The 27,211-nt window shown below is 52.9% G+C and overlaps 1 protein-coding gene across 9 annotated transcripts in view; it reads left to right on the top strand.

The window, feature by feature from the left end:
• The window catches only part of HFM1 (helicase for meiosis 1), a 4,349,684-nt gene that overhangs the window by 249,437 nt on the left and 4,073,036 nt on the right, over positions 1–27,211 (top strand). For all 9 annotated transcript variants that reach the window (XM_078646278.1, XM_078646275.1, XM_078646244.1 and 6 more), the window contains exon 3: positions 15,379–15,685. In XM_078646278.1, the coding sequence (XP_078502404.1) occupies positions 15,379–15,685 (307 nt within the window). The remainder of the gene's footprint in view (positions 1–15,378; positions 15,686–27,211) is intronic.

Below are 27,211 nucleotides of genomic sequence, written 5' to 3'. Positions count from 1 at the left end.
TCGCCCTGGGGGACGAAAGGGGCGAGGAAGAGGACTATGACCACGATCAGGCCGAGTGGTGGCCCGCCGCTATGTCCCTGGTATGTCTGGGCGAAAGAGACATGATCCCCCGGGCCCCGATCCCGGCAACACTCAGAAGTACCGCCAGTGGGTCACCATTAATGGGCGCCAGACCGAGGCCCTTCGCGACACCGGAGCCAGCGTGACGGCGGTCCGATGCCACTTGGTGACCCCCGACCAGATCCTGCCCAATGTGCTGTGCCCCGTACGGTCAGCGGACAATTCCGAAAGCCTGTGCCAGATGGCCCGTATCCCCTTCGAGTGGGCGGGGGGGTGTCTGGCCTGCTGAAAGTGACCGTCCGGGACGACGCCCCCGTGGACTGCCTCCTCGGGAACGACCTAGAAAGCTCCCCCTGGGCCGACGTCGAATGGAGAGAGCATCTGGGGATGCTAGGCCTTCCAGAGTGGGCCTGCGCGACCACCCGATCCATGGCCGCCCGGGTCACCACCCCGACAGAAGTCGCCCCGACTGAAGACCCAGAGTGGCCTGCACCTCCGCCGCCCGCCGTATCCGAAGACAGCGACCCACTGAGACCCGCCAGTGAAGAAATTACTGAGCTTGGCCACCTCCCGGAACTAGCCCAGTGGCGCCAAGAAGGTGGCCCCACCCGAGAACAATTCCGGCAAGAACAGAAAACCTGTCCCTCTCTCGAGGGACTCCGACAGCAAGCCGCCACTCAAACAGCCGGAGACACCTCGGGGTCCCACTGGGTCTATTGGGACCACGATCTCCTCTACAGTGAACAGAAGATTGCCGAACTGGGGGCCAGCCGGGTGCTGTTGGTCCCCCTCCGATTCAGAGACTTCCTCCTGAACCTGGTGCACGACGTGCCCCTCGCCGGGCACCTGGGGCAGGACAAAACATAGAGCCGCCTGGTGACCCATTTCTACTGGCCCAAAATGAAAAACGATGTGAACAATCACTGCCGGGCTTGTCCCACATGCCAGGCCAGCGGGAAGAGTGGAGGGAAGCACAAGGCCCCCCTCCAACAGTTCCCAGTTGTCAGCACCCCCTTCGAGCGAGTGGGAATAGACATTGTAGGGCCGCTGGACCCCCGCACCTCACAAGGGCACCGGTTTATTCTCGTCCTGGGGGACCATGCCACCCGCTATCCCGAGGCTATCCCTCTCCGGACTGTGACGGCCCCCGTGGTGGGCCGAGCGCTGATGGGGATCTTCTCCCGGGTGGGCTTCCCCCGAGAAGTCGTCAGTGACCGAGGTACGAACTTCATCTCTCGATACATGAAATCCCTGTGGCACCAGTGCGGGGTCATGTATAAGTTTACTACCCCCTACCACCCCCAAGGGAATGGGTTGGTAGAACGGTTTAATAGAACTCTCAAAGGAATGATCATGGGCCTGGAAGAGCCCTTGCGTCGTCAATGGGACGTGCTGCTGCCCTGCCTCCTCTTCGCCTATCGGGAGGTCCCTCAGAAGTCCCTGGGAATCAGTCCCTTCGAACTATTGGACGGACACCCCGTCCGGGGTCCCCTCAGCCTAGTCAAGGAGGGCTGGGAGGTCGCAGCCCAAGGTACTCCTCCCGACGTCTACCGGTACCTCCTAACCCCCCGAAATCAGACTCGGAAGTTCCGGGAACTTGCAGAAGCCAACCGTGAGGCCAGCCAGGAGGAGATGAAATGCTGGTACGACCAAAACGCCTCTTCCATTGAGTTTGCGCCGGGCCAGCAAGTTTGGGTCATGTCCCCGGTCGAGCCCTGTGCCCTCCAGGACAAGTGGACGGTGCCCTTCAAGGTGGTGGAGCGCTAGAGCCCTGTCACTTACCTGGTGGACATGGAGACCCCCAGGAACCCCCTCCGGGTCCTTCACTCCAACCGGCTCAAACCGCATTTTGTCCGAACCGAGCTTAGCCTGCTGCTGGCTACCGATGGTGGGGCCGAGGATGACTCCGAGCCCCTACCAGACCTTCTGAGCACCCCCGAGAAAGATGCTCCGTCGAGGGGGTCACCCTCTCCTCCGCTCTGACCCCAGAACAGCGCCAGGATTGCCGGAAATTGTTGGGTCAATTCGCGGACTTGTTTTCCCTTACCCCCGGAGTCACCCAGTGGTGTGTCCACGATGTCGACACCGGAGACAGCCCGCCTGTGCGACACCGGGCCTACAGAGTCCCCGACCGAGTTCGGAACTGCATCCAGTCGGAGGTCTCCAAGATGCTGGCCCTGGGGGTAGTGGAACCCTCCGATAGTCTGTGGGCCAGCCCAGGCGTCCTGGTCCCAAAAACCGCCGCCCCTGGCGCCACTCCCGAACTACGCTTTTGTGTCGACTACCGGGGGTTGAACGCCGTCACCCGAACCGATGCACACCCCATTCCTCGGGCCGATGAACTGATCGACCGCCTGGGGGCGGCCCGCTACCTGAGCACCTTCAACCTCACCTCCGGCTATTGGCAGATAGGACTCACCCCGGGCGCCCAAGAACGCTCCACTTTCTCGACCCCCGATGGCCACTACCACTTCAGAGTGATGCCCTTCGGTATGAAGAACGCTCCCGCAACCTTCCAGAGGCTGGTGAATAAGGTATTGGCGGGACTCGAAGGGTTCAGCGCCGCATACCTGGACGACATCGCGGTGTACAGCCTCCACTGTTCCGAGCACCTCAAGCACCTCTGGGAGGTCCTGACGGCCCTCCGACGGGCCGGACTGACAATCAAAGCCAGCAAGTGCCAGATAGGACAAGGTTCCGTGACCTATCTGGGACACCAAGTGGGGAGCGGCCATGTGGCTCCCCTCCAACCCAAGATCGACGCCATCATGGCCTGGGAGCCCCCGGTCACCCAAACAGCAGTCAGAGCCTTCCTGGGGCTCACTGGGTATTACCAGCTCTTCGTGAAGGACTATGGGAGCATTGTTGGCCCCCTCACCGAACTCACTTCCAAGAAGCAGCCACAGAAGGTGCACTGGACCCCCGAGTGTCAGGCCGCCTTCGAGACTCTGAAGACAGTGATGTGTACCGCCCCCGTGCTCCAAGCCCCTGACTACAGCCGGGAATTCGTGGTCCAGACAGATGCCTCGGAGCACGGTGTCGGGGCGGTCCTTTCCCAGCTTAACAACGAAGGGGTTGATCAACCGGTGGCCTTCATCAGCCGGCGCCTGCTGGCCTGAGAACAACGCTGGAGCACCATTGAGCGAGAGGCCTTCGCCGTGGTATGGGCCCTCAAGAAACTCCGACCCTATCTCTTCGGCACCCACTTCCGGGTGCAAACGGACCACCGGCCCTTGCGGTGGTTGATGCAAATGCGAGGGGAAAACCCAAAGTTGCTACGGTGGTCCATCTCCCTGCAAGGGATGGACTTCACTGTGGAACATCGCCCCGGCAACAACCACGCAAACGCAGACGACCTGTCCCGCTTCTTCCGCCTCGACGAGGAGAACCCCCAAGAGGATGGGTGACTCTCCCCGCCTTCAGCTGGGGGGGACGTGTGTTGGACCCGGCCTCGTGGCGTGGTCCCACTTCTCCTGCATAGCGGGCCCTGGACAACAGCAACCCCTATCCCCTGGCCTAAGACTATCCCCTCCGAACTTCCCGAGAACCGCCAACCCTGGCGACCCCCGGCTCTCCCCCTCGGGAGCCCGGTGACCCATGCTCGCCCCACTCTGCGGATCCAACCCCGATTCCGGCCCACCATTTCGGGCCCCGACTCCATCTTGGACCTTGCAGTCCGGACCACGTGGCCTTGGCCCGACCTCGGCCACAGCCCCAGCGAAGCCCCGACATCGAGGCACCAGGATCCACCCAGGTGGTAAAGCGGCCACTTGACAGATCCGGGAGAAGGGAAGTTTCGATGGGCCCCCCAACCGTCCCCGGATGCCTGGTTTCGATCGCCCCCGGCCTCCCTGGGCACTGGCTCCACCCCCCTGCTGGGTGTCTGGACACCCTCATCCCGGCCCCTCTGACCCCCAGGCGCGAGGGTCCGGACATCAAAGGGCTCCCGACCTATATCTGGGGCAGCCCTGGGATGGGTCAGAGTTGTATCCTGGAGTCGAGAGCCCTGCTGACGCTGTCGCGGCTGACCCCGAGAAGAACTCACTACTTGGAACCCTGAATCTTTGGAGTCCTGCTGGCGCTGCCGCGGCCCAACCTCGCTGAGACCACCTTTGGAGTCCTGCTGGCGCTGCCGCGGCCGAACCTCGCTGAAACTATCTTTGGAGTCCTGCTGGCGCTTCCGCGGCCCAACCTCGCTGAAACCACCTTTGGAGTCCTGCTGGCGCTGCCGCGGCCCAACATCGCTGAAACCATCTTCGGAGCCTGCTGGCGCTGCTGCGGCCCAACTCCTTGCGGAACCCCCCAGCTCGAGGATTGAGAGCTGAGCGTAGGGTATCCCCGTGCCAGACTGGTATTAAGACTGTCCCGCTACCCTTTTCCCCCCTATTACCGAGACTCTGAGGATCCCTCGATCCGTTGTACATATTACCGAAGGAACCAATCATTAATGCTGATAAAGATTCTAAGAAGTACTCTCTTGTGTGGTGTCCCTTTGTAGTGTTGTGATTACTCTGCTGTGACGATTCTAGGAGAGGGCTCTCACCCAGGAGGCCTCTCGACGGCGCTCGGCCAATTCCTTAAGGGAAGGTGGGCCTCGGGGTGGTCAGTCAGACATCCTCTGTCTCCCCAGGGACCGCCTTTCTAACATTGGTGGCAGGCGGTGGGATCCGAGCCGACGCAAATCGTACAGAGAGTGACTCACCCACTACTGACAGAAACACACCGCAACCATGACTACCAAAGAAACCAGACCAATCGCGGAGTTCCAAGAAGAACGGCTAGACGATTATAATCACAAAGAACTGAAACAATTCTGTAAGGACCTGGGCATCGCTACCACTGGACTAAGTACCAAGGAGGATTTTAAGCAGGCCCTACAAACATGGGTGGAGACAGGAGCGAAACCACCCCAGCTGGAAGACAACACGGGTCTGAACATACACCCGGAGACCGACGCAACCCCAGCGGGGGAAAGACCTCTGAACATAGACACGGGCCTCTCCCCCGAAGATGCCCGAGAGCGAGAAAGGAGCTGGCTCCACGAATTGGAGCTCGCCCGACTCCGGCCGGACGGAGAACTGCAACTGGCCGAGAAAAAGATAGCCCTTGAGCAACTACGGCTGCAAGGAGACCTAGAGGAGAAACGAAGGCAGAGAGACTTGGAGGAGAAGAAGCTCACGTTTGAGCACGAGCGTGGCCTAAAAGAACTGGAGATCAAGGCCAAAACTGGGGAGGCCAACGCCTCCGGGAACCAGAGCCCACCTCCTCCTGCGGACACGAAGGTCCACATCCCCAAATATGTCGTCAAGGAATATTATAAAAACGACGACATCCAGCAGTGGTTTAAGGCCTACGAGGTAGCCATGGCCTCTCATCGAATACCCCAGAAAGACTGGGGTGCCGGCTTGTGGGGGAAGTTTGTCAACGAAGGGAGAGACGCTCTGCTGGAACTCCCAGACGCAGAAATGACCTCATATGAACACATGAAAGCCGCCCTCCTTACTCGCTATGGACTCACCCCCGAAATGTACCGGCAGCGATTCCGCGACTGCAAAAAACTCCCCGGTACTACATGGGTGGAGTACGTGAACTTTTATAGCCGAGCCCTAGAGCGGTGGATCAAAGGCTGCCAGGTCACCACTTACGAGCAACTGTTCAACCTCATTGTATGGGAGCACCTCTCCAACAACTGTTTTATCAAACCCAGGCAGCATCTCCTCGACAGCAAACTGACTGAGCCACGTAAACTAGCCGTCGAGGCCGATCGATGGGTGAGCACCCGGGTCCCCCGGAGCCCGATGGGAGACTACGGCCGAGGTCCCCCGGGGATCCACCGCCCGCGAGGCAGCGGAGGAGGCCAGAACAGGAGCCGCGACTTCCCCGCAGGGCCGGCCCCGACCTCCACTTCACCGTCCCTGGCCAGCAGAGGGGCCCCCCCCAGCACGACCGGGGCCCCGCCCAAACGTTACCTGCCACAGATGCCAACGACCTGGTCACTATGCCAATGACCCCCTCTGCCCGATGAACCAACGACCCAGCACCACCGGTCCTCCCAACCGCCAGATCGCCGCCGTCGCCCTGGGGGACGAAAGGGGCGAGGAAGAGGACTATGACCACGATCAGGCCGAGTGGTGGCCCGCCGCTATGTCCCTGGTATGTCTGGGCGAAAGAGACATGATCCCCCGGGCCCCGATCCCGGCAACACTCAGAAGTACCGCCAGTGGGTCACCATTAATGGGCGCCAGACCGAGGCCCTTCGCGACACCGGAGCCAGCGTGACGGCGGTCCGATGCCACTTGGTGACCCCCGACCAGATCCTGCCCAATGTGCTGTGCCCCGTACGGTCAGCGGACAATTCCGAAAGCCTGTGCCAGATGGCCCGTATCCCCTTCGAGTGGGGGGGGGGTGTCTGGCCTGCTGAAAGTGACCGTCCGGGACGACGCCCCCGTGGACTGCCTCCTCGGGAACGACCTAGAAAGCTCCCCCTGGGCCGACGTCGAATGGAGAGAGCATCTGGGGATGCTAGGCCTTCCAGAGTGGGCCTGCGCGACCACCCGATCCATGGCCGCCCGGGTCACCACCCCGACAGAAGTCGCCCCGACTGAAGACCCAGAGTGGCCTGCACCTCCGCCGCCCGCCGTATCCGAAGACAGCGACCCACTGAGACCCGCCAGTGAAGAAATTACTGAGCTTGGCCACCTCCCGGAACTAGCCCAGTGGCGCCAAGAAGGTGGCCCCACCCGAGAACAATTCCGGCAAGAACAGAAAACCTGTCCCTCTCTCGAGGGACTCCGACAGCAAGCCGCCACTCAAACAGCCGGAGACACCTCGGGGTCCCACTGGGTCTATTGGGACCACGATCTCCTCTACAGTGAACAGAAGATTGCCGAACTGGGGGCCAGCCGGGTGCTGTTGGTCCCCCTCCGATTCAGAGACTTCCTCCTGAACCTGGTGCACGACGTGCCCCTCGCCGGGCACCTGGGGCAGGACAAAACATAGAGCCGCCTGGTGACCCATTTCTACTGGCCCAAAATGAAAAACGATGTGAACAATCACTGCCGGGCTTGTCCCACATGCCAGGCCAGCGGGAAGAGTGGAGGGAAGCACAAGGCCCCCCTCCAACAGTTCCCAGTTGTCAGCACCCCCTTCGAGCGAGTGGGAATAGACATTGTAGGGCCGCTGGACCCCCGCACCTCACAAGGGCACCGGTTTATTCTCGTCCTGGGGGACCATGCCACCCGCTATCCCGAGGCTATCCCTCTCCGGACTGTGACGGCCCCCGTGGTGGGCCGAGCGCTGATGGGGATCTTCTCCCGGGTGGGCTTCCCCCGAGAAGTCGTCAGTGACCGAGGTACGAACTTCATCTCTCGATACATGAAATCCCTGTGGCACCAGTGCGGGGTCATGTATAAGTTTACTACCCCCTACCACCCCCAAGGGAATGGGTTGGTAGAACGGTTTAATAGAACTCTCAAAGGAATGATCATGGGCCTGGAAGAGCCCTTGCGTCGTCAATGGGACGTGCTGCTGCCCTGCCTCCTCTTCGCCTATCGGGAGGTCCCTCAGAAGTCCCTGGGAATCAGTCCCTTCGAACTATTGGACGGACACCCCGTCCGGGGTCCCCTCAGCCTAGTCAAGGAGGGCTGGGAGGTCGCAGCCCAAGGTACTCCTCCCGACGTCTACCGGTACCTCCTAACCCCCCGAAATCAGACTCGGAAGTTCCGGGAACTTGCAGAAGCCAACCGTGAGGCCAGCCAGGAGGAGATGAAATGCTGGTACGACCAAAACGCCTCTTCCATTGAGTTTGCGCCGGGCCAGCAAGTTTGGGTCATGTCCCCGGTCGAGCCCTGTGCCCTCCAGGACAAGTGGACGGTGCCCTTCAAGGTGGTGGAGCGCTAGAGCCCTGTCACTTACCTGGTGGACATGGAGACCCCCAGGAACCCCCTCCGGGTCCTTCACTCCAACCGGCTCAAACCGCATTTTGTCCGAACCGAGCTTAGCCTGCTGCTGGCTACCGATGGTGGGGCCGAGGACGACTCCGAGCCCCTACCAGACCTTCTGAGCACCCCCGAGAAAGATGCTCCGTCGAGGGGGTCACCCTCTCCTCCGCTCTGACCCCAGAACAGCGCCAGGATTGCCGGAAATTGTTGGGTCAATTCGCGGACTTGTTTTCCCTTACCCCCGGAGTCACCCAGTGGTGTGTCCACGATGTCGACACCGGAGACAGCCCGCCTGTGCGACACCGGGCCTACAGAGTCCCCGACCGAGTTCGGAACTGCATCCAGTCGGAGGTCTCCAAGATGCTGGCCCTGGGGGTAGTGGAACCCTCCGACAGTCCGTGGGCCAGCCCAGTCGTCCTGGTCCCAAAAACCGCCGTCCCTGCGCCACTCCCGAATTACGCCTTTGTGTCGACTACCGGGGGTTGAACGCCGTCACCCGAACCAATGCACACCCCATTCCCCGGGCCGATGAACTGATCGACCGCCTGGGGGCGGCCCGCTCCCTGAGCACCTTCAACCTCACCTCCGGCTATTGGCAGATAGGACTCACCCCGGGCGCCCAAGAACGCTCCACTTTCTCGACCCCCGATGGCCACTACCACTTCAGAGTGATGCCCTTCGGGATGAAGAACGCTCCCTCAACCTTCCAGAGGCTGGTGAATAAGGTATTGGCGCGACTCGAAGGGTTCAGCGCCGCATACCTGGACGATATCGCGGTGTACAGCCTCCACTGGGCCGAGCACCTCAAGCACCTCTGGGAGGTCCTGACGGCCCTCCGACGGGCCGGACTGACAATCAAAGCCAGCAAGTGCCAGATAGGACAAGGTTCCGTGACCTATCTGGGACACCAAGTGGGGAGCGGCCATGTGGCTCCCCTCCAACCCAAGATCGACGCCATCGTGGCCTGGGAGCCCCCGGTCACCCAAACAGCAGTCAGAGCCTTCCTGGGGCTCACTGGATATTACCGGCGCTTCGTGAAGGACTATGGGAGCATTGTTGGCTCCCTCACCGAACTCACTTCCAAGAAGCAGCCACAGAAGGTGCACTGGACCCCCGAGTGTCAGGCCGCCTTCGAGACTCTGAAGACAGCGATGTGTACCGCCCCCGTGCTCCAAGCCCCCGACTACAGCCGGGAATTCGTGGTCCAGACAGATGCCTCGGAGCACGGTGTCGGGGCGGTCCTTTCCCAGCCTAACAACGAAGGGGTTGATCAACCGGTGGCCTTCATCAGCCGGCGCCTGCTGGCCCGAGAACAACGCTGGAGCACCATTGAGCGAGAGGCCTTCGCCGTGGTATGGGCCCTCAAGAAACTCCGACCCTATCTCTTCGGCACCCACTTCCGGGTGCAAACGGACCACCGGCCCTTGCGGTGGTTGATGCAAATGCGAGGGGAAAACCCAAAGTTGCTACGGTGGTCCATCTCCCTGCAAGGGATGGACTTCACTGTGGAACATCGCCCCGGCAACGACCACGCCAACGCCGACGGCCTGTCCCGCTTCTTCCGCCTCGACGAGGAGAACCCCCAAGAGGATGGGTGACTCTCCCCGCCTTCAGCTGGGGGGGACGTGTGTTGGACCCGGCCTCGTGGCGTGGTCCCACTTCTCCTGCATAGCGGGCCCTGGACAACAGCAACCCCTATCCCCTGGCCTAAGACTATCCCCTCCGAACTTCCCGAGAACCGCCAACCCTGGCGACCCCCGGCTCTCCCCCTCGGGAGCCCGGTGACCCATGCTCGCCCCACTCTGCGGATCCAACCCCGATTCCGGCCCACCATTTCGGGCCCCGACTCCATCTTGGACCTTGCACGTCTGGACCACGTGGCCTTGGCCCGACCTCGGCCACAGCCCCTGCGAAGCCCCGACATCGAGGCACCAGGATCCACCCAGGTGGTAAAGCGGCCACTTGACAGATCCGGGAGAAGGGGAGTTTCGATGGGCCCCCCAGCCGTCCCCGGACGCCTGGTTTCGATCGCCCCCGGCCTCCCTGGGCACTGGCTCCACCCCCCTGCTGGTTGTCTGGACACCCTCATCCCGGCCCCTCTGACCCCCAGGCGCGAGGGTCCGGACATCAAAGGGCTCCCGACCTATATCTGGGGCAGCCCTGGGATGGGTCAGGAGTTGTATCCTGGATTCGAGAGCCTTGCTGACGCTGTCGCGGCTGACCCCGAGAAGAACTCACTACTTGGAACCCTGAATCTTTGGAGTCTTGCTGGCGCTGCCGCAGCCCAACCTCGCTGAGACCACCTTTGGAGTCCTGCTGGTGCTGCCGCGGCCCAACCTCACTGAAACTATCTTTGGAGTCGCCGCGGCCCAACCTAGCTGAAACCACCTTTGGAGTCCTGCTGGCGCTGCCGCGGCCCAACATCGCTGAAACCATCTTCGGAGCCTGCTGGCGCTGCTGCGGCCCTAATCCTTGCGGAACCCCCCAGCTCGAGGATTGAGAGCTGAGCGTAGGGTATCCCCGTGCCAGACTGGTATTAAGACTGTCCCGCTACCCTTTTCCCCCCTATTACCGAGACTCTGAGGATCCCTCGATCCGTTGTACATATTACCGAAGGAACCAATCATTAATGCTGATAAAGATTCTAAGAAGTACTCTCTTGTGTGGTGTCCCTTTGTAGTGTTGTGATTACTCTGCTGTGAGGATTCTAGGAGAGGGCCCTCACCCAGGAGGCCTCCCGACGGCTCTCGGCCAATTTCTTAAGGGAAGGTGGACCTCGGGGTGGTCAGTCAGACATCCTCTGTCTCCCCAGGGACCGCCTTTCTAACAACCCCAAAACCACCCAACATTTTTTCTGCCCCTGCTAGGGTGCAATACGCCATCTTGTAACCCACTGGTTACTACAACACTTGGGATTCATTCTCATTCAGGACTTCTACACCACACAGACACTCTATGCATGGATGCTTGCACGCACCAATTGACTGTAATGTGCACTGGGCTGTGTTGGATGTTTTCTGGGTATCGCAACACACCTTAGTCATAAATAGTGCAATGTCGTCAGGACATGCTGATGATGACGTTTGTGTCTCAGAATGTCACGTAACACGAAGGCATTTCTTTGGCACGCTAACTTAGCACAGTGTGAATATGCAGTTTGTGGTATAATATTTTCTAATATCACCACTGCGTTCTGCTTAATAAATATAACAGTTAATAACCTATTGCACAAATGGTGACTTTCCTTTAGAAACTCTGAAAGTCACTCCCACCCCTGGAAATAAAATGAAAGGCTCACATAAAAAGAGAGCCCGCTATAGAAAATGGGCCGCATTCCCAAAAGAACTAATGAACTATTGGCAGATTGTCTTTAGGAACAATATTTCTGTGAGTGTCAAAATCTTCTCTCGCTGAAGGATAAATAGCCCGTCGAGGATGTTTGTAGGACAGAGTGCAGCAAATGTCTGAACTTTGAATTGCGCGCGCGGCGTTATCTGTTCTGTCGCAGCAGGCCCCCCATGACCGTTGGCCTGTGTATCACAGAGAGTGAGACTAACGCTATTGTCAGATAAGAAAGATTTCATAATTAGCCAAACTATCTCCCCTTATTCCTCTGCTCCACCATCAGACAGTATAACACTAATACACGCAGGCCTATAAGTTAAAAACTGCCCGCCTGGGGGCCTTACCTGGTGAACTGCCCGAGTTCACAAGTCTACTCCGGACAGCAACCTTGCAGCCTGCTACCACATGCACTAGCTGCTGCAGGGCACAACCGGTCCGCTTCCTTCAGGACAGACTGAGGCTCCTCAACCTCGGCTAGTCTCGGCTCAGCTCTAATGCAGTCTGTGACCGTCCGTCTGGATAAAATGGCTGCCACTTCTCCAACTGCCGACTCTCGCACACGGGAAGCAGTCTGAGCCTGCGCAGAAGGTCACTCGACTCCTTGGCTGCCCGCCTGCCACACCCTTTCCCAACTCGTCACAGGGTGGGTCTCACCACCTCCTGTGACGAGTTGGGAAGGGGTGGGGTAACACCATGGCAAGCTCTCCTCCACTCTCTGATTGACGTGGAGAGTTAGCGATCCCAGGCTTGTATTAAAAATGCCAGGGGCTACCTTAACCTCCGCGCCATCAGGGGGTGGAGACTGGGCCTTGCAGCTAGGCCCGGCAAACACATAGCAGGCTTCCTTGGGCCTGGTAGCAGCAAAGCAATCAGTCACGCGATGTGACGTAATGTGAACAGCGGAGCTGGTGCGGCAGTATTGGTGAGTGGGGCAGACTACTGCAGACTCAGAGACAGTGCCCCGTGTTCTTTGGGAATTTTTAAATTAAATAAATGTGATCTCTATTCTTCTCTTGCAAATGTAAAATTGTACCTGGGGCGGAGCCCCGACGCCGGCAAAGAGAAACCGCCACTGTTTCCATTACAGAAATGTGAGGAAAATGTGTTTTTTTAAACTATGTTTGAGGTTTGCAAGGGATTCTGGGTAACATAACCTAGTGGGAGCCACACAAGTCACCCCATCCTGGATTCCTCTTAGTGCCTAGTTTTCAAAAATATACAGGTTTCCTATGTTTCCCTAGGTACTGGCTGTGCTAGGACCCAAAATCCACAGGTAGGTATATTCCGAAAAAAAGTCAGTGCCTAGTGGGCTTTCTGCCACCCTGGGGATGGGGAAATCGTGGGCTAATGCCCCGATATGCCCCCGAGGGGGGCCACAAGACAGTGGCTATTCTTTTGGGGTGGTGGGGGCATTGCGAGGCCCATTCTAGTCAGCCCCCACCCTTGCGTTTAAAATGCCAGCATAATCGCTGGTGCATAGTGGGCTCTCTGCCCTCCTCCCCCGGAGGCAGATCAGGGGCTACTGCCCCCATCTGCCTCCTGGGACGGGCAGAAAGACTGTGGCATCTTATTTGAGGTGGGTGAGGGCATTGGCATGCCCATTCTGGGCAGCCCTCACCCAGAACTTTGGAGAAAAAAAAATCCCTGATGGCTAGTGGGTTTTTTGCCCCCCCCCCGAGGGGGCAGATGAGGTGCTATTGCCTCATCTGCCTCCCAGGGGGGGCAGAAAGACTGTAGCATATACCTATATAAAAAAATGCCTTGCGCTTAGTGGGCTTTGCCCCCCCCCCTGGGGTGCAGATCAGGGGCTATAGCCCCCATCTGCCTCCAGGGGGGGGGGGGCAGAAAGTCTTTTGTTTTCTGTGGGGTGTAGGGTGGGGGCATTTGCATGCCCATTCCGTGCAGCCCCCACCCCGAGCCTATAGAAAAATAATCCCTGGCATCTAGGGTGCTTTCTATCTCCGGGGGGGGAGGTGGTGAGGGGGGGGGCAGAGGGCTACTGCCCATATTCGGCAACCCCTAAATTCATCGGGGAAAAAAATATCCTGATGTCTAGTGGTCTTTCGGCTCCCCGGGGAGGGGGGGGGGCAGAAAGACTGTAATTTTGCAGGGTGGGGTGGGTTGGTATGCCCTGGTTTCGGTTTCACTGTAATGACGTCAGCATGCGCTGATCGTTATTTCAGGGAAACCAAGCAGTCAGCCTTGGGAGCTGGGGAAGCTCTACCCCAGCTCCCGAGGCTGTTCGGGGTAAGGGGAATCCCTCTGGTGCCCGCATCAGGGGGATTCCCTGTGCCATGTAGGAGGACAGTCGGGGCCCGTCCGACGCACAGAAGTGGTTAATCCCTTTTTTGTATTCAACCCTAAGTTGCCTTATCTGTACCACATTTTTGGTCTTGCGTGCCACTATTAATCTTCTCTTGGCTAATGAGCACTCCTTGTTATACAAAGGAGAGTTAAATAAGCTCCTGGGAGCTCCCAGGACCGAGCCTGTTTTTTGGGGCATACTCAAAAAAAGTTCATGCTCTTTGCCAAGCAGTGGTGAATTTGTACTGTTTGTATCGTATCTGGACGTACATCAATATAGGGGATAGGAGCATCATGAAAAGCATTGTAGATGCAAGTAAGGAACTCAGTTCCATTAATAATCGTAGACTATTTGACTGACCTGTGATTATTGTTGATCGACAGCTGTGAGAACCTATTCTCGGTTGTAACAGCTTGAGCGCCAGTCAACCTCCCTGCCACAGTTAAACACAGTGGGAAACTATCATCCTCTTCTCTGGTATCCACCATGAAGTTGTTCAGATAGCCCCAGTGTGCAACGTTCACCATATTGTAGTCTCCTCTAGACTTGGTTGCACACCTTTTTAAAAATGTGGGCACATTGACTGTCCAAAGGGAACTGACTGTTACAAGACCTCAACCCTCGCTCCGTGGTAAAGTGGACTAGTTGCATGGCTGCTGTTGTACATGGAACAGAGGAATTTATATTTAAAGAGGTGATTCCTCTGGCTAGGTCTTCTTCCTCAAAAATTGATTCTAGTCCCGTAACGGGTTCAAATCTACAATTGAAATCTCCCCCACTGAAATCAACTCCCTCTGGCTGCATAAAATCAAAGGCTCCATCTAACAGATGTATCACTGGGGACTCTGTTTAGAGGATAATCTTGGTCTTATATAAACATTAAGCACATGTAGGTCCATTCTGTGGGGCGTTCTTAACATCAGCCCTAGGATATCTGGGGAGGGGATACTCAAAACATCCATGGTAATGTTTAGGTTGATCTTTATCCATATAACCAACCCGCTGGAGGGCCTCCCTATTTCAGATGTTATCGCACCAACACTAAATGTCCTATACCCTAGTTTATACGGGGGCTCAATCATCCAAGTTTCTTGGAGCAGACAAAGGCCAAATCTCCCTATATATTCCTGCCAATCTGTGTCTTCAAGAATTTGTTTTAGCCCCGCTATATTCCATGAGAGAATAAAAACATTTGGCGCCGGTATCTCAGGGTTTGAGTCAGGGCTACATTCAGATTGTAAGTTTTTATTGCCCATAGTACCAGAGGGAACTACTTTCTGCCTGAGTTTCTTGCCTCTCCAGTTGACCTGCCATTAAAAGATTGTGATTGACACCTTGAGAGTTTAGCGTAAATTCACTATTAGTACTATTGTGGTCCCTCTAGCCAGTCAATCTACTCATTCCAGTTTATCGACACTCAAGGGGCTATGCAAGAGATTTCCTGGCTCCCGTCTTGTTCCATGTTTATCGTTCCTCTTGCTAGTAGTTTTGTCAATCCTTAATCCTTATTCAGTTACATTATATTCTAAATCAGGACTTTATTTTTAAGCAGGTCAGTCTCAACGGTCATGTCACTTCCTGGATCACCCCTAAGAAGATTCTTCATTTTGATGGCTTAATTGTTTAAGCATTTTGCCACCATTGTGAAATTGTTGGTACCTGTATGTTTTATGTTTATGTCACGAGGAAAAAATATATTTTTGTGTACTATTTATTTTGTTTTTACAGGTCAGTGTACGAGAACAAAGAAGTTTAGACCACCTTTTAAGAAAGTAGGTGAAAATGTCATTCTAACACCAGGACATTCTCTTTGTCGTGGTTTTGAACCTATGTTCGATGCAGAAATGAAAGAGAGAAATACGCCAAATATGCCATCATCACTTAAAAGTGTGCCGCTTAGCAGCAAAAGAAATCAAATTACAGAATACCAGCACTTATCTCATCCAGCATGTGGGGAGATTTTAGGAGATAAAGACTTAACTAGTTGCTCCAAAGACGATGAAGGTGTGATTACGACCTCAGTATTTAAAAAAAGGTGAGATACGTTTTCAATTGTGTCATTTCATTTTTCCACATTTCTTTATTTTAATTGTTTTAGGTCTGCCTTAACAAGTTAGAGCTTGGCACACAGTGACATGGTGGTGGCCAGTGTAAACCACCACTGCAGATTAAAGTAAGGGGTCTATTCCTGCCTCTCCTTCTGTTCACTGGCGTTTGCAGCAGTTGAACTGTTTGGTAATGCAGATGGAAGAAGAGTACAAAAAGGATATGCTGTGCTGCTGTCAGGCAGGGTCTCATCCCCATGCTGCGAATTTTCAGCGTATTATTTATTATTTATTTCATTTTACAGTGTTTACATAGCCGAGATTTAGTCCAAAGGCATTGGAGCGCTTTACAAGAGAGCAAACAGTAAGTTCTGGTGAACAAAGTTCATAAAACAACCTATTAGTACATTGAACACAAGGAACAAACAGTTCATACTAGCAAGGATGTTATCAGATAAGAAGTAGTTAGCTAAGCAACTTAGTTAATCGGCAGCAAGTAATCCAGATAGCAGAGGGAAGAAACATTTCATATCAAGAAAGACGGGTCATGTCAACATAGGAGAAGCAACAATCCCTGCTTTAACCAATATGTCGCTCAAATATGAGGATTTTAATTTTCCTTTTGAATGTGAACAGACAAGAGGTTGTGCCAAGGGCTGTTTAGAGGAAGTTCCAAAGCATTGTGCTACCATGCTACCAAAGAATGCATGTCTTAGGCAGCTTTCTTGCCTAAATGTTGGAGCCCTGAGCAAGAGGGACTCAGGATATCTTGATCCTCGTTGAGCTCCAGAGACTTTCAGTTTTCCAATCAGGTAGGAGAGGTTGGAGTTGTGTAGGGCTTTGAGTAGTGCATGGAGTCATTCATTTCATTTCATTAAGCTTTATTCGGTACATATAAAAAATGACCATAAAAGCACAGGATAACATACAGGTATAAACTGGCAAGGGATACAGGGATGATTAATTCAATTAACGCATAAAGTTTTAAAATATCATACTTTTCCTTGCATATATTGATTTGTTTAAAAAGGTAGCAGTAAAAAAGCATACATCCTGGTTTTGCATATTAAAAAGCAAATTCATGGCTTCATTAACAGTTCGGACTCCATATTTTACAAAGATGGGTTTTAAATAAACAATGCGATAATTCATATAAAGGTTACATATCAGAAGAAAGTGCAAAGTGCATTGCTTGGATTGGCCGTCGCAGCGACAAGGACCCACCAGATGTTTTTTCGGAGATGGGAAGGCCATCAGATGATGTACTAACCCAAGCTTCAACCTCGTGAGAACAATTCTATGCGAGGGTCTGGTCACCTGGCTTAGATATGGTTGAAATCCCTCGTTCCCCACAAAATTATTATAAAACATACAGGTGGGTTTTAAACCATTGCTGCTCACCCGCCTCTCAGCCTTGTATTTTATGAATATATTCTTTAACTCATGTTTTGACATTGCTGCAGCAGCATATGGGTCGCCCAAGATGTTTATACAAAAAATTTCCTGGAAACTGACTATTATATGTTTTAACCAAGGGATCTTAGGGTAGTTATCCAGGGAGAGGCAGTCCTTAATTACAGATCTATTCATTGCTGTCTCCTCCTTTTGCCAGATCGAGCGCCATAACATTAGCGGTCTCAGGGATATCAAGTCTGACAAGTGGTGGATCCCTAGTTCTCTATGAGTTAAATCATTAGGGGCGGAATTTGGTAGACACAAGAGTTTCTTGAGAACATTTTTTTCCTCAAATTGCAGGCAGCCGATAGAACAATGACCCCAGATTCCGGACCCATATAGAGCAATTGATACGCATCGGGATCAGTAGATCTGCAGCATATCCCTGATACGTCTATCGCCTATCTTGGCCGCGAATCTAAAAACCCCGTGGGCACTTTTGGCCATTCTGGCCCGCACGTTAATATTCATGTGCCCAAGTTCGGTGTCTACCAAAGGTGATTCCCAGGTAACAGAAATTATCAACTTGGTGCACTCTCTGACCCTCAATAAAGAAACTATCGGAACTCCTTCGGCTGCCCCCACTGATCATAGTATAAGTTTTGGTTTTATTTATAAGCAGTTTCCTGTCCCTGATAAAAATGGAGAATTTGTCAATCAAGCGTTGAAGGCCAATGGGGGTCCTAGACAGTAGCACGGCGTCGTCCGCATATAACAATACCGGCACGTCAAGGCCATTAACCGGTGGGGCATCAGCACTAACTGTTTTTAAAATTAAATCTACCTCGTTAATAAAAAGTGTAAAAAGCAGGGGTGCAAGGACACAACCTTGTCTTATACCACTCCTAACCTTAAATTTAGGAGTGCATTCCCCCTTTATGCCGTAACGGACACTAGTTTAGAGATTATCATACAGCCGAGCTAAAAAGAAAATAATACCTTCCGGGGCCCCAAGTTCAAGCAGCTTCGCCCAAAGAATGGCGTGATTCACCAGATCGAAGGCGTTGCTTAAATCTGCAAAGCAGAGGTAGAGAGAGCCCTGTTTGGCCTGGGTATACTTCCCAATAAGGAAATTTAAGTTTAAACACTGGTCTAAAGTTCCTCGCCCTTTCCTAAAGCCATAATGGGAACTGGCCATAATCCCTTTCTCCTCAACCCATTCTTCCAACCGTACCAGCAGTATTCTGCTCATGATTTTGACGGAGGAGTCTAACAAGGAAATAGGGCGGTCATTTTTAGCATCCCCCCTATTCCCCTTTTTATAGATCGGAATTACGATGAATTCCCCCCAAGTCGGTGGACCACCATTACTCACAGCGGCATTAAATATAGAAGTTAACACGGGGCTCCACAACTTCGGGGCAGTTTTATATACGTCAATAGGAACCCCATCCGGCCCCTGGGCCTTACCCCCTTTACTGGCATTAATGCCTTGTTCCACCTCGGCAATAGTGAAATCCAGAGGGACTACAGGCCAAGAACTATCATTGACAAAGTTGAAGTTGTCAGACTTAAATATAGTAGAGAAGTGGGCTACCCATGTCTCACAGGGAACATTAGATGTGAGTTCAGGGACCAAATCGTCTTTTAGAAAAGGGGAATTAACTGTTGCCCAGAATAACGCGCTGTTCGACGTTTCTGCGGCCTCTGTCAGTGTTTCCCAGGCCTCTTGTTGTAGCTCTACCTTCCTGGGCTTAAGGACTACTTTATAATCAAATCTCAGTTGGCTTACCGCTATCTTATCTCTCGGCCTGGCTGTTAGGGCCCGCTTTAGTGCGGTTTTCAGTGTTGTACATGTGTGGTCAATCCACCCTTTATTGTGTGTGGTTATCCCCGAGCCGGTTTTCGTGAACATAGTGTCAATAACTTTATTAATAAACCTAAAATTACTTAGGATGCAAACGGGATCATGATCGTTATTTAGAATGGCATTAATTTCCCCAGTGCACCCTTTTACAATAGATTTTGAAACCTCTTCGGATTTTTCTCCCTTCCATCTCAATCGCACACCGTTGGGTCTATGGGGTTCGATATTCATCACAAAACATGAAATGGGTGGTGTCCTGCCTTCCCAGATTGTCATTTCTAAAATAATACAGTTGTGGTCACTCAACAGGGTTTCTACAATATTTGGGATCTTACATAGTTAAGTGATATTAGATGATACACATACGTGGTCAATCACCGTGTTTGCATTGCGACCCGTAAATGTGGGGATAATATCACCATGGTCGTTCTTGCCATAGGCCAAAAGTTCTAGATCATGGTCCGCCATTATTTTGTTTAGTGACTCGCCATACGTATTATGAGGGAAATGCAAGTTGTCCTCCTCTGAATTACATTTTACCCCACACACCCCTAGGGTGGACAGTGGACAAGTAGATACATTAAAATCACCCACCCAAATAAAATCAAAAATAAAATTTTCCCCTGCAATCAATTCACCTAGAGCAATCTCTAAATCCTTCACAGCTTGATGCCGTGTATTAACGAAAACATTATTATAAAAGTTAATTAGAAGAACATTGCGGCCATGTCTTTATAGCAGCCTTGGAACCTATGAGTGTACCCCAACCTTCATGTGTATCTTCACAACGATGGGGAGATTAACTGAAACCAGTGTCAAAGAGCCTCCTTTGGCTCTGCCAGAAACAGAGCCCACCGCTGGTAAACTATAGGCGGTGTAACCATCGTAACTAACCAGATCCTGACACCAGGTTTCCTGGAAACAGATGATATCATAAGAATTAATAAAATTAGACCAACCCAATGTATCCCCTTTTGAGGCTAGTCCAGCAATGTTCCAACTAACTATAGAGCAATGGGAAAAAGGGTACTCACTATTCTGCAGGACGACTGTCTGCTCCGGGTCGGGAACTCCCGGCCTCTCACCCCCGTTCGTTTGCACAATAATCTAGCTAGCCCTATCCTGGCTTTCGTTACTAGATTCAGCCACATAGGTGGCCCCTGACTCCCTTGTGTTACCCCTCTCCGTTTCAGCGCATATGGGTCTGACCACCTCATCCATAATAGTATGATCCTGATTGAGTAAATCATTTGCATCTAAGGTGCTCAGGGATTGATATCTGTTAGATACAGGCACCTGGAACATACTAGGTATATCAGGGGGTGGGCGTGCCTCTCTAGTAGGGCCAACACTTTTTTGATACATTAGGTGGCTATAGAAATAACCCAGGGGGCGTAAAGAGATTCCTTGTTCATTGTGTGTTAATGATGTTGCTCTGATCAAGGAAGTTGTTGCAAAATGAGGGTTTCTAAAATTTATAATAACACCGTCTCCCTTGATGTTTTTAGTCGATTTCCCAATCCAATTGACCCTTCTCGTGGTTAGAATTTGATCAGATAAGGCCACCGGGAATCCACATTGGTTGTTAAGCCATGAGACAGTTTTATTTTTGAGGGATTCATGGGACTCCATCAGGTTTGGGGCCAGGTTTTCGTTTAATGATGGAACATTGGTTAGGACAGCCACATATGGGACACAATCAGGGGGTAGGTTAATACTCTTACTACGCTTAGCAATGTGAGTTATTCCCCCCCCCCCCCCTGGATTCTAGGACTGTTTTACTCTTTTGAGTTCCAGGAATCTGGCTATTTAATTCATCTACAGGTACATGCTCATGTGCCATCCCATTACTGTTTGGGATTTCAGGGTTGACCGTTTCTCCTCTTGCCATGTTAACTTGACAATTTTCCAGGGCTTTCATTTGGGTTTTCAATGAATCTTTTTGTATGGTAATCTCAGCCCTGACCCTATTGAACTCACTAATTAAGTTGTCCAATCTGTCGGATAGGGGTTTAATAGATCCTTCAATTTTAGCAAGAAAGGTGTTCATAAGTTGCTCAACCTGTGTATCGGTTAATACCCCTGGATCAGTATTACCCAGATGATCATCTACAGAGGATGCGTGCTCTACTGGTTTTTATGCACCCTTGCCCAGATGGATAGGACCTCGTTTGAATTGAGCTTTCCTACAACCCCTTCTAGTTCTCGGGGCAGGTGATAGATTAGGGGTAGCAACAGACTCTGTATGTATCTCAGCTAAACTAGTTTGTGAGGTAGTGTCTATGCTGGCTGTCCCCCTACTTCTATCAGAAGATACTAGGAGGGCTGAAGGTGGTACAGTTGGACTACCCAGATCAAGTGAGAGTCGCCGCTCTGCTCTAACTATTTGATCATTGATAACGCTCACCGCTCTCACGAGATAGTTATCCAGGGTAGAGCTTGCATGCTCAACTGGTGTTTTACATCCCTTACATCGTGGCATTATTAAAATAGAGTGTTATACCTTTTAAGAAAAAGCCTAAGAAATGAACCGAGTACACAATACTTTAAATGATAGAAAAATGTAAAAAATAGAGAGCATACTGGATATAGACCTAAGACCAGTCCGGACCAAACGAGTATAGTTCAAGGAGTCCTTACCCGCCGGACAGTCTTCAAGGTTCCTTTGGTTGTATCACAGTAAATAGGGTTAGAATCCAAGAGACCTAGCCCATCCCAGCCACTTCAGTATCGGACGGGCTCATACGGGCCCGCCCTTGGCCCGGGCTTTGCCCGGCACGTCCCGCGACGCGGAGGGCTTGTGGTGGCTATATCACCTCCTGGTGCTGCTGCCCACGTCGTTGGAGCGCGCTGCGCCGCTGTGGCTACCGGGAATTGTAGTCCCGGGGCGGGGATGGCACTGCTGGTGGTGTCCTCTGACTCCTGGCGGTGGTGGCAGCAAAGGATAAGCCCCCCGCAGTAATTCCGGTGCAATTAGGACTCTTGGCGGTGTTGGCAGGGTGATGCAGGCTCCCTCCTGCTTTCGATGGTCTCCCGCTCCACTGAGGGCTTGTGGTGGCTATATGCATCTCCTGGCGCTGCTGCCCACATCGTTGGAGTGCGCCGCGCTGCTGAGGCTGCCGGGAATTGTAGTCCCGGGGCAGCGACGGCCCTGCTGGTGGCGCCCTCTGACTCCTGGCGGTGGTGGCAGCAGAAATAAGCCCCCCGCAGTAATTCCGGTGCAATTAGGACTCTTGGCGGTGTCGGCAGGGTGATGCAGGCTCCCTCCTGCTTCGATGCTCTCGATGCATGGAGTCTTTAATTGGGCTCTTGGATCGATGAAGATCCATTGCCTGGTGCAAAGAATAGGAGAGATGATGTTCTCCAGTATTAGGGGTGTCTTTCATAGATTCACATGCTTGAATATCCCCCGTCGTCGAAGTGGGAGTCCCACGGTACATAAAATAGCAGTCATATATGCATGTATACATGAAAAATATAACTAATAAAAATATACATACATATAGTGCAGTAAATTGTAAATTCTAAAAGTACCATAGAACATAATAGGCCCATTGAAAAGCCTAGGGGAGAACTCACTTTAGTAGCATATCAGAGTCATTATGTGTTGGATCACATTCCAGCCAATCAGGCTGTAGCCTCCTCTAGAACCTTCTCCTCAGAAGCCCAAGTCCTCAGATTTTCTACCGCACGTCGTGTGAAGGGAGTCTCCCTGAGCTCTGCTCAGTTTTCTTCAACTTTACCTGTTTTTTCTTCAAGAAAATGTCTTCAAACAAGAAATCTCTGTTTAAAGCCTGCCCTTCATGTGGTAAACTGCGCCTTTTCCACGAGGATCCACACAGTAAATGCATTTACTGTCTCTACCCAGACCATGAGGTGAAAAACTGTAAGTACTGTCGCACTTTCCCTCCTAAGACTCTGAGAGATAGAGAGGCCCGTCTCCTTCTGTGGCTACAGAAGTTGAAGACTTCGGAGTCTGTGGTTTCTGATATAGAGAGCCTGTCATCTTTTACTTCAAAGTCCTCTCAGAAGCGTGGGTCTGAGACTGAGGTTCCTTCTCCTTTTCTCAAGAAGAGTAGACTGTTGGATCCCTCTAGGATTGTCTCCCCACAGGATTCGCTTCAGGGCACGTCTACGGGACCTGGTTCTCTGACGTCTGCGCCCAAAGCCTTACCTACCAGTAAGAAATCTGGTTTTGGCTCGTCGACGGGCTCGTCGACGCGCCCGTCGACGTCTTCAGCGTCGACGAAATCCATTTCTACCACCTCCACGTCGACGACGACATGTTCCATGTCCACCGGCGCTACGTCGACGACGACCACCTCGTCGACGGCGACCTCGAAGGTGAGACCCATCTCTTCAGTGGTGAAGATCTCGTCGACGACCGTCAAGGATAGACCGTCGACGCATCCATCGTCGGCGCATACACCGTCGACGAAGACCAAGCCTCCACTCAGCGCCCCGTCGACGACGAAGCCGTCGACGCATCCATCGTCGGCGCATACATCGTCGACGAAGACCAAGCCTCCACCCAGCACCCCGTCGACGGTGCCCCCGTCGACGGCGCCTCCGTCGACCAGCACTACCTCGTCGACGGCCTCGTCGACGACTCTCATACCGTCGACGCCTTCGTCGTCGACGGCCAAAGCTCCACTCTCGTCGACGAACAAAGCCCCGCTTCCGTCGACGGGCCCGTCGACGGACAAGGAATCCTCGTCGACGAAGAAAATTCCGTCCAAGTCGACGCCGATGGCCTCTTTGTCGACAATGCACCCGCCTCAGGGTGTTGCTGACGGTGCCGCATTTACGCCAATGGGCTCGTTGGCGTCGCACCAACCTCTACCAAAAACGGCTTCCATCTACACAGTGGTTACTGCTTCTTCTTTGCGGACCATACCACTCATCCAACTGAGTCCTGTGAGGAGTGGCGCTCGTCTTCCAGACAAATTATTCCAGTCTGGTGAGGAAGAATCCGGAAACGATTCGGAAGTGGAAGGATTATTTAGACAGGCAACAAGTCCTTCGGATTTGAACATTAAGTGCCAGGAATATAGTGACGAGGGTGATGTGGTGGACAATGTCGAAGATGGGACTGACTTGTTTCCTGTTGATACGTCCGAACCGGTGCCTTCAGAGCCTGTTACCCAGATACCTCTGTCCTTGGTGATGAACCTTCAGCACATGCTGGATGATTATAACCGCAGGTTTCCTTCTTCTACCACTGCCTCCTCCGCAGCCTCAACCGCAACTTCCTGAGGCACCTACACCAGTTTCACCGGCTTCACCGGATGGTGCTCGCCCTGACACTGGCGACGAGGATCCGGATCCTCACAACACAGATGACGACGACAATGACGCCGACATGGCTGAGTGGGACAATTATAGGGCTCAAACACCTTCCACTCCGCCCACCTCGCCTCTACATTCGCCCCCAGTGGACATGGCACATTTCCACAATTTGATGATCCGGGCTACAAAACGGTTTCATCTCAAAGTCGAACAACAACAGCATGAAAGTGACTGCTTTCTATATGACTTTAAAGACATCTCACAAAGGCAATCCCACACTATACCAATCGTGGAATATATTTGGAAGGAAGGCCTTAAATTGATGGAACGTCCCAATTCTGTTCCTGCGGTCTTACCCAGATTGGACAGGAAATACAAAGCACCGGCGTCTTCTCCGGCCTGCTTGGTGTCTCAACCGAAGGCAGATTCGGTAATTACTCAGGCTGCACAAAAAAGATCGCGCAATCCTGCAACGCCACTCACGTCTCCTCCTGATCAGGAAGGCCGCAAATTGGATTCCATAGGAAAGAAATTCACGACCATGGCGGCTACTACAGTGAGGGCGGCAAACACTCTGGCTATACTGGGCCGTTATGACCGCCAGATGTGGTCCGAGATTGCTGCATTGATTCCTCAGCTGCCTGAGGCAATCCGGACAGAAGCACAGGCGATTATTCACGAGGGAGAGTTGATTTCTTCCGAAATCATTGATTGTGCACTCGATATTTCCTCCACGGGATTTCGACAATTGGCGGGGGCTGCAGTCTTGAGGCGTCAAGGCTGGCTGCGCTCTACCACTTTCCGTCCTGAAGTACAGGCAAGAGTCCTAGATTTACCGTATGACGGAGAATTATTGTTTGGCAAACATGTGGATGATGCCCTTGAGGCGATAAAAAAGGACACTGACACTGCGAAATCCTTGGCGAGCCTACAATACAAGAAACGGCCTTTTCGGGGTGCACGGGGTAGAGGCGGAGGCTCCTCTACTTTTCGTGGCTCAAGTCAATATCGTTCATTCAACACCTACAACGATAACAGACAGCGGGGTGCCTATCAATCTCAAACTCGACAATCCACCTCCAGGCCTTACCAAAGGAAATCCACTTATAGAGGTGGATCAAACACCAAAAAGCAGTGACTGCCTCACACCCTTCCTTTTGCCGACCGTACATCTTGGAGGTCGCATCTCGAAATACTTTTACAAATGGTCCACAATCACCTCCGACCAATGGGTCCTGGACGTTATATCCAAAGGACATACCCTGGAATTCACAAAATTTCCACCCACTCATCCACCTTCGGGGCCACCACCCCCTCATTTCAAGGACCTTCTGGCCCAGGTGAACTTAATGATCAAAAAAGGAGCCATCGAACTAGTGCCGCAAGGTCAACGCGGCAAGGGGTTCTATTCCCGCTTTTTCTTAGTCAAGAAGAAGTCGGGGGAATGGCGTCCAATATTGGATCTACGAGCTCTAAACAAATTTCTAATTTCAAAAACTTTTCAGATGTTAACTCTGATCCAAATTCTGAATTTTCTCAATCCAAGCGAGTTCTATTCCACAATCGACCTTCAGGACGCTTACTTCCATGTGCCAATCCACCCCAGACACAGGAAGTATCTCCGCTTCACGGTCGGGCAGCTACACTTCCAATTCAAAGTCCTGCCATTCGGCCTCCGCTCAGCACCAAGGGTTTTTACCAAGATCTTGGCCCCCGTAGCTGCCTTCCTACGTCTCCAAGGTATCCAATTTTACCCATACCTGGACGACTGCCTCATCAAGGCAAGCACTCCCTTTTCCACGCCTTGGGGCTTTCAATCAATTGCCAGAAGTCACACTTTCAACCATCGCAACGGAGACATTTTCTCGGAGCCTTGCTAGATTCTCGGCAGGGAAAAGTGTTCGTTTCCCAGGAAAGACAGGACCGCATGTTAATGATGGTGCGCTCCCTCCAATCAAAACTGTCCGTTTCTGTCCGAATGTTCAAATCATTCCTTGGCATGGCCTCCTCGTGCATCCACCTCATTCCAAATTGCAGATTGCACATGAGGACTCTCCAGAAGGAACTGGACAGGCAGTGGAAACAGGTGTCGGGGTCCTTCGAGGACAAGGTCCTTTTAACACCTCGCATACAGAAAGCGCTGGAGTGGTGGGCTCACCCTCCACACATATCTGCGGGCCGTTCATTCCAGGACGAACCCCCAACTCTGACGCTTACGACAGACGCGTCTCTCGAAGGCTGGGGAGCGCATCTCGACGGCATGTCTGTGAAAGGGAAGTGGACGGCAATACAACGAACTTGGCACATCAATCGTCTGAAACTCTTGGCGATTTTCTTAGCCCTCAAATCTTTCCAGAGGTTAGTGCGGGGACACACTTTGCTGGTGAGGACGGACAACACCACCAGCATGCACTACCTCAACAAGCAGGGCGGCACGAGGTCTCTTCCACTTTCTCAACTAGCACAAGAAATATGGGATTGGGCGATTCAACGTCAAATTCATCTCACAGCCATTCACGTGCCAGGTGTGGCCAATGTTCTGGCGGATTCACTCAGCCGAGCGTCATCAGACAATCACGAGTGGGAACTCAATCAGCCCACGGTCGAGTACATCTTCCGGCGGTGGGGCAAGCCACGGATGGATCTTTTCGCGACTGCTGTCAACAAGAAATGCCCACGCCTTGCAAGTCGGCATCCCCACAGAGAGTCGAGCGGGAATGCATTTTCGATCGATTGGTCGAACGATTTCATCTATGCTTTCCCTCCACTTCCTCTGATCCCTCGATTGTTACACAGGATGAGGTTCCAACCTTGTCGCATCATCCTGATCGCACCCAAGTGGCCGAGACGTCCATGGTTCACGGACCTGCTCCTCTTCTCGCAGTCCGATCCGTTGCCACTCCATCCTCTGCCGCACCTCCTCACGATGCAGCAGGGACTAATTTGTCATCCGGATCCAGCATAC

The sequence above is a fragment of the Lissotriton helveticus genome, chromosome 1_1 (assembly GCF_964261635.1).
Source record: "Lissotriton helveticus chromosome 1_1, aLisHel1.1, whole genome shotgun sequence".
NCBI classification, from domain to species: Eukaryota; Metazoa; Chordata; class Amphibia; order Caudata; family Salamandridae; genus Lissotriton; species Lissotriton helveticus.
Note: the sequence above shows the minus strand (reverse complement) of the source record. Positions and strands in the feature narration are given on the sequence as shown.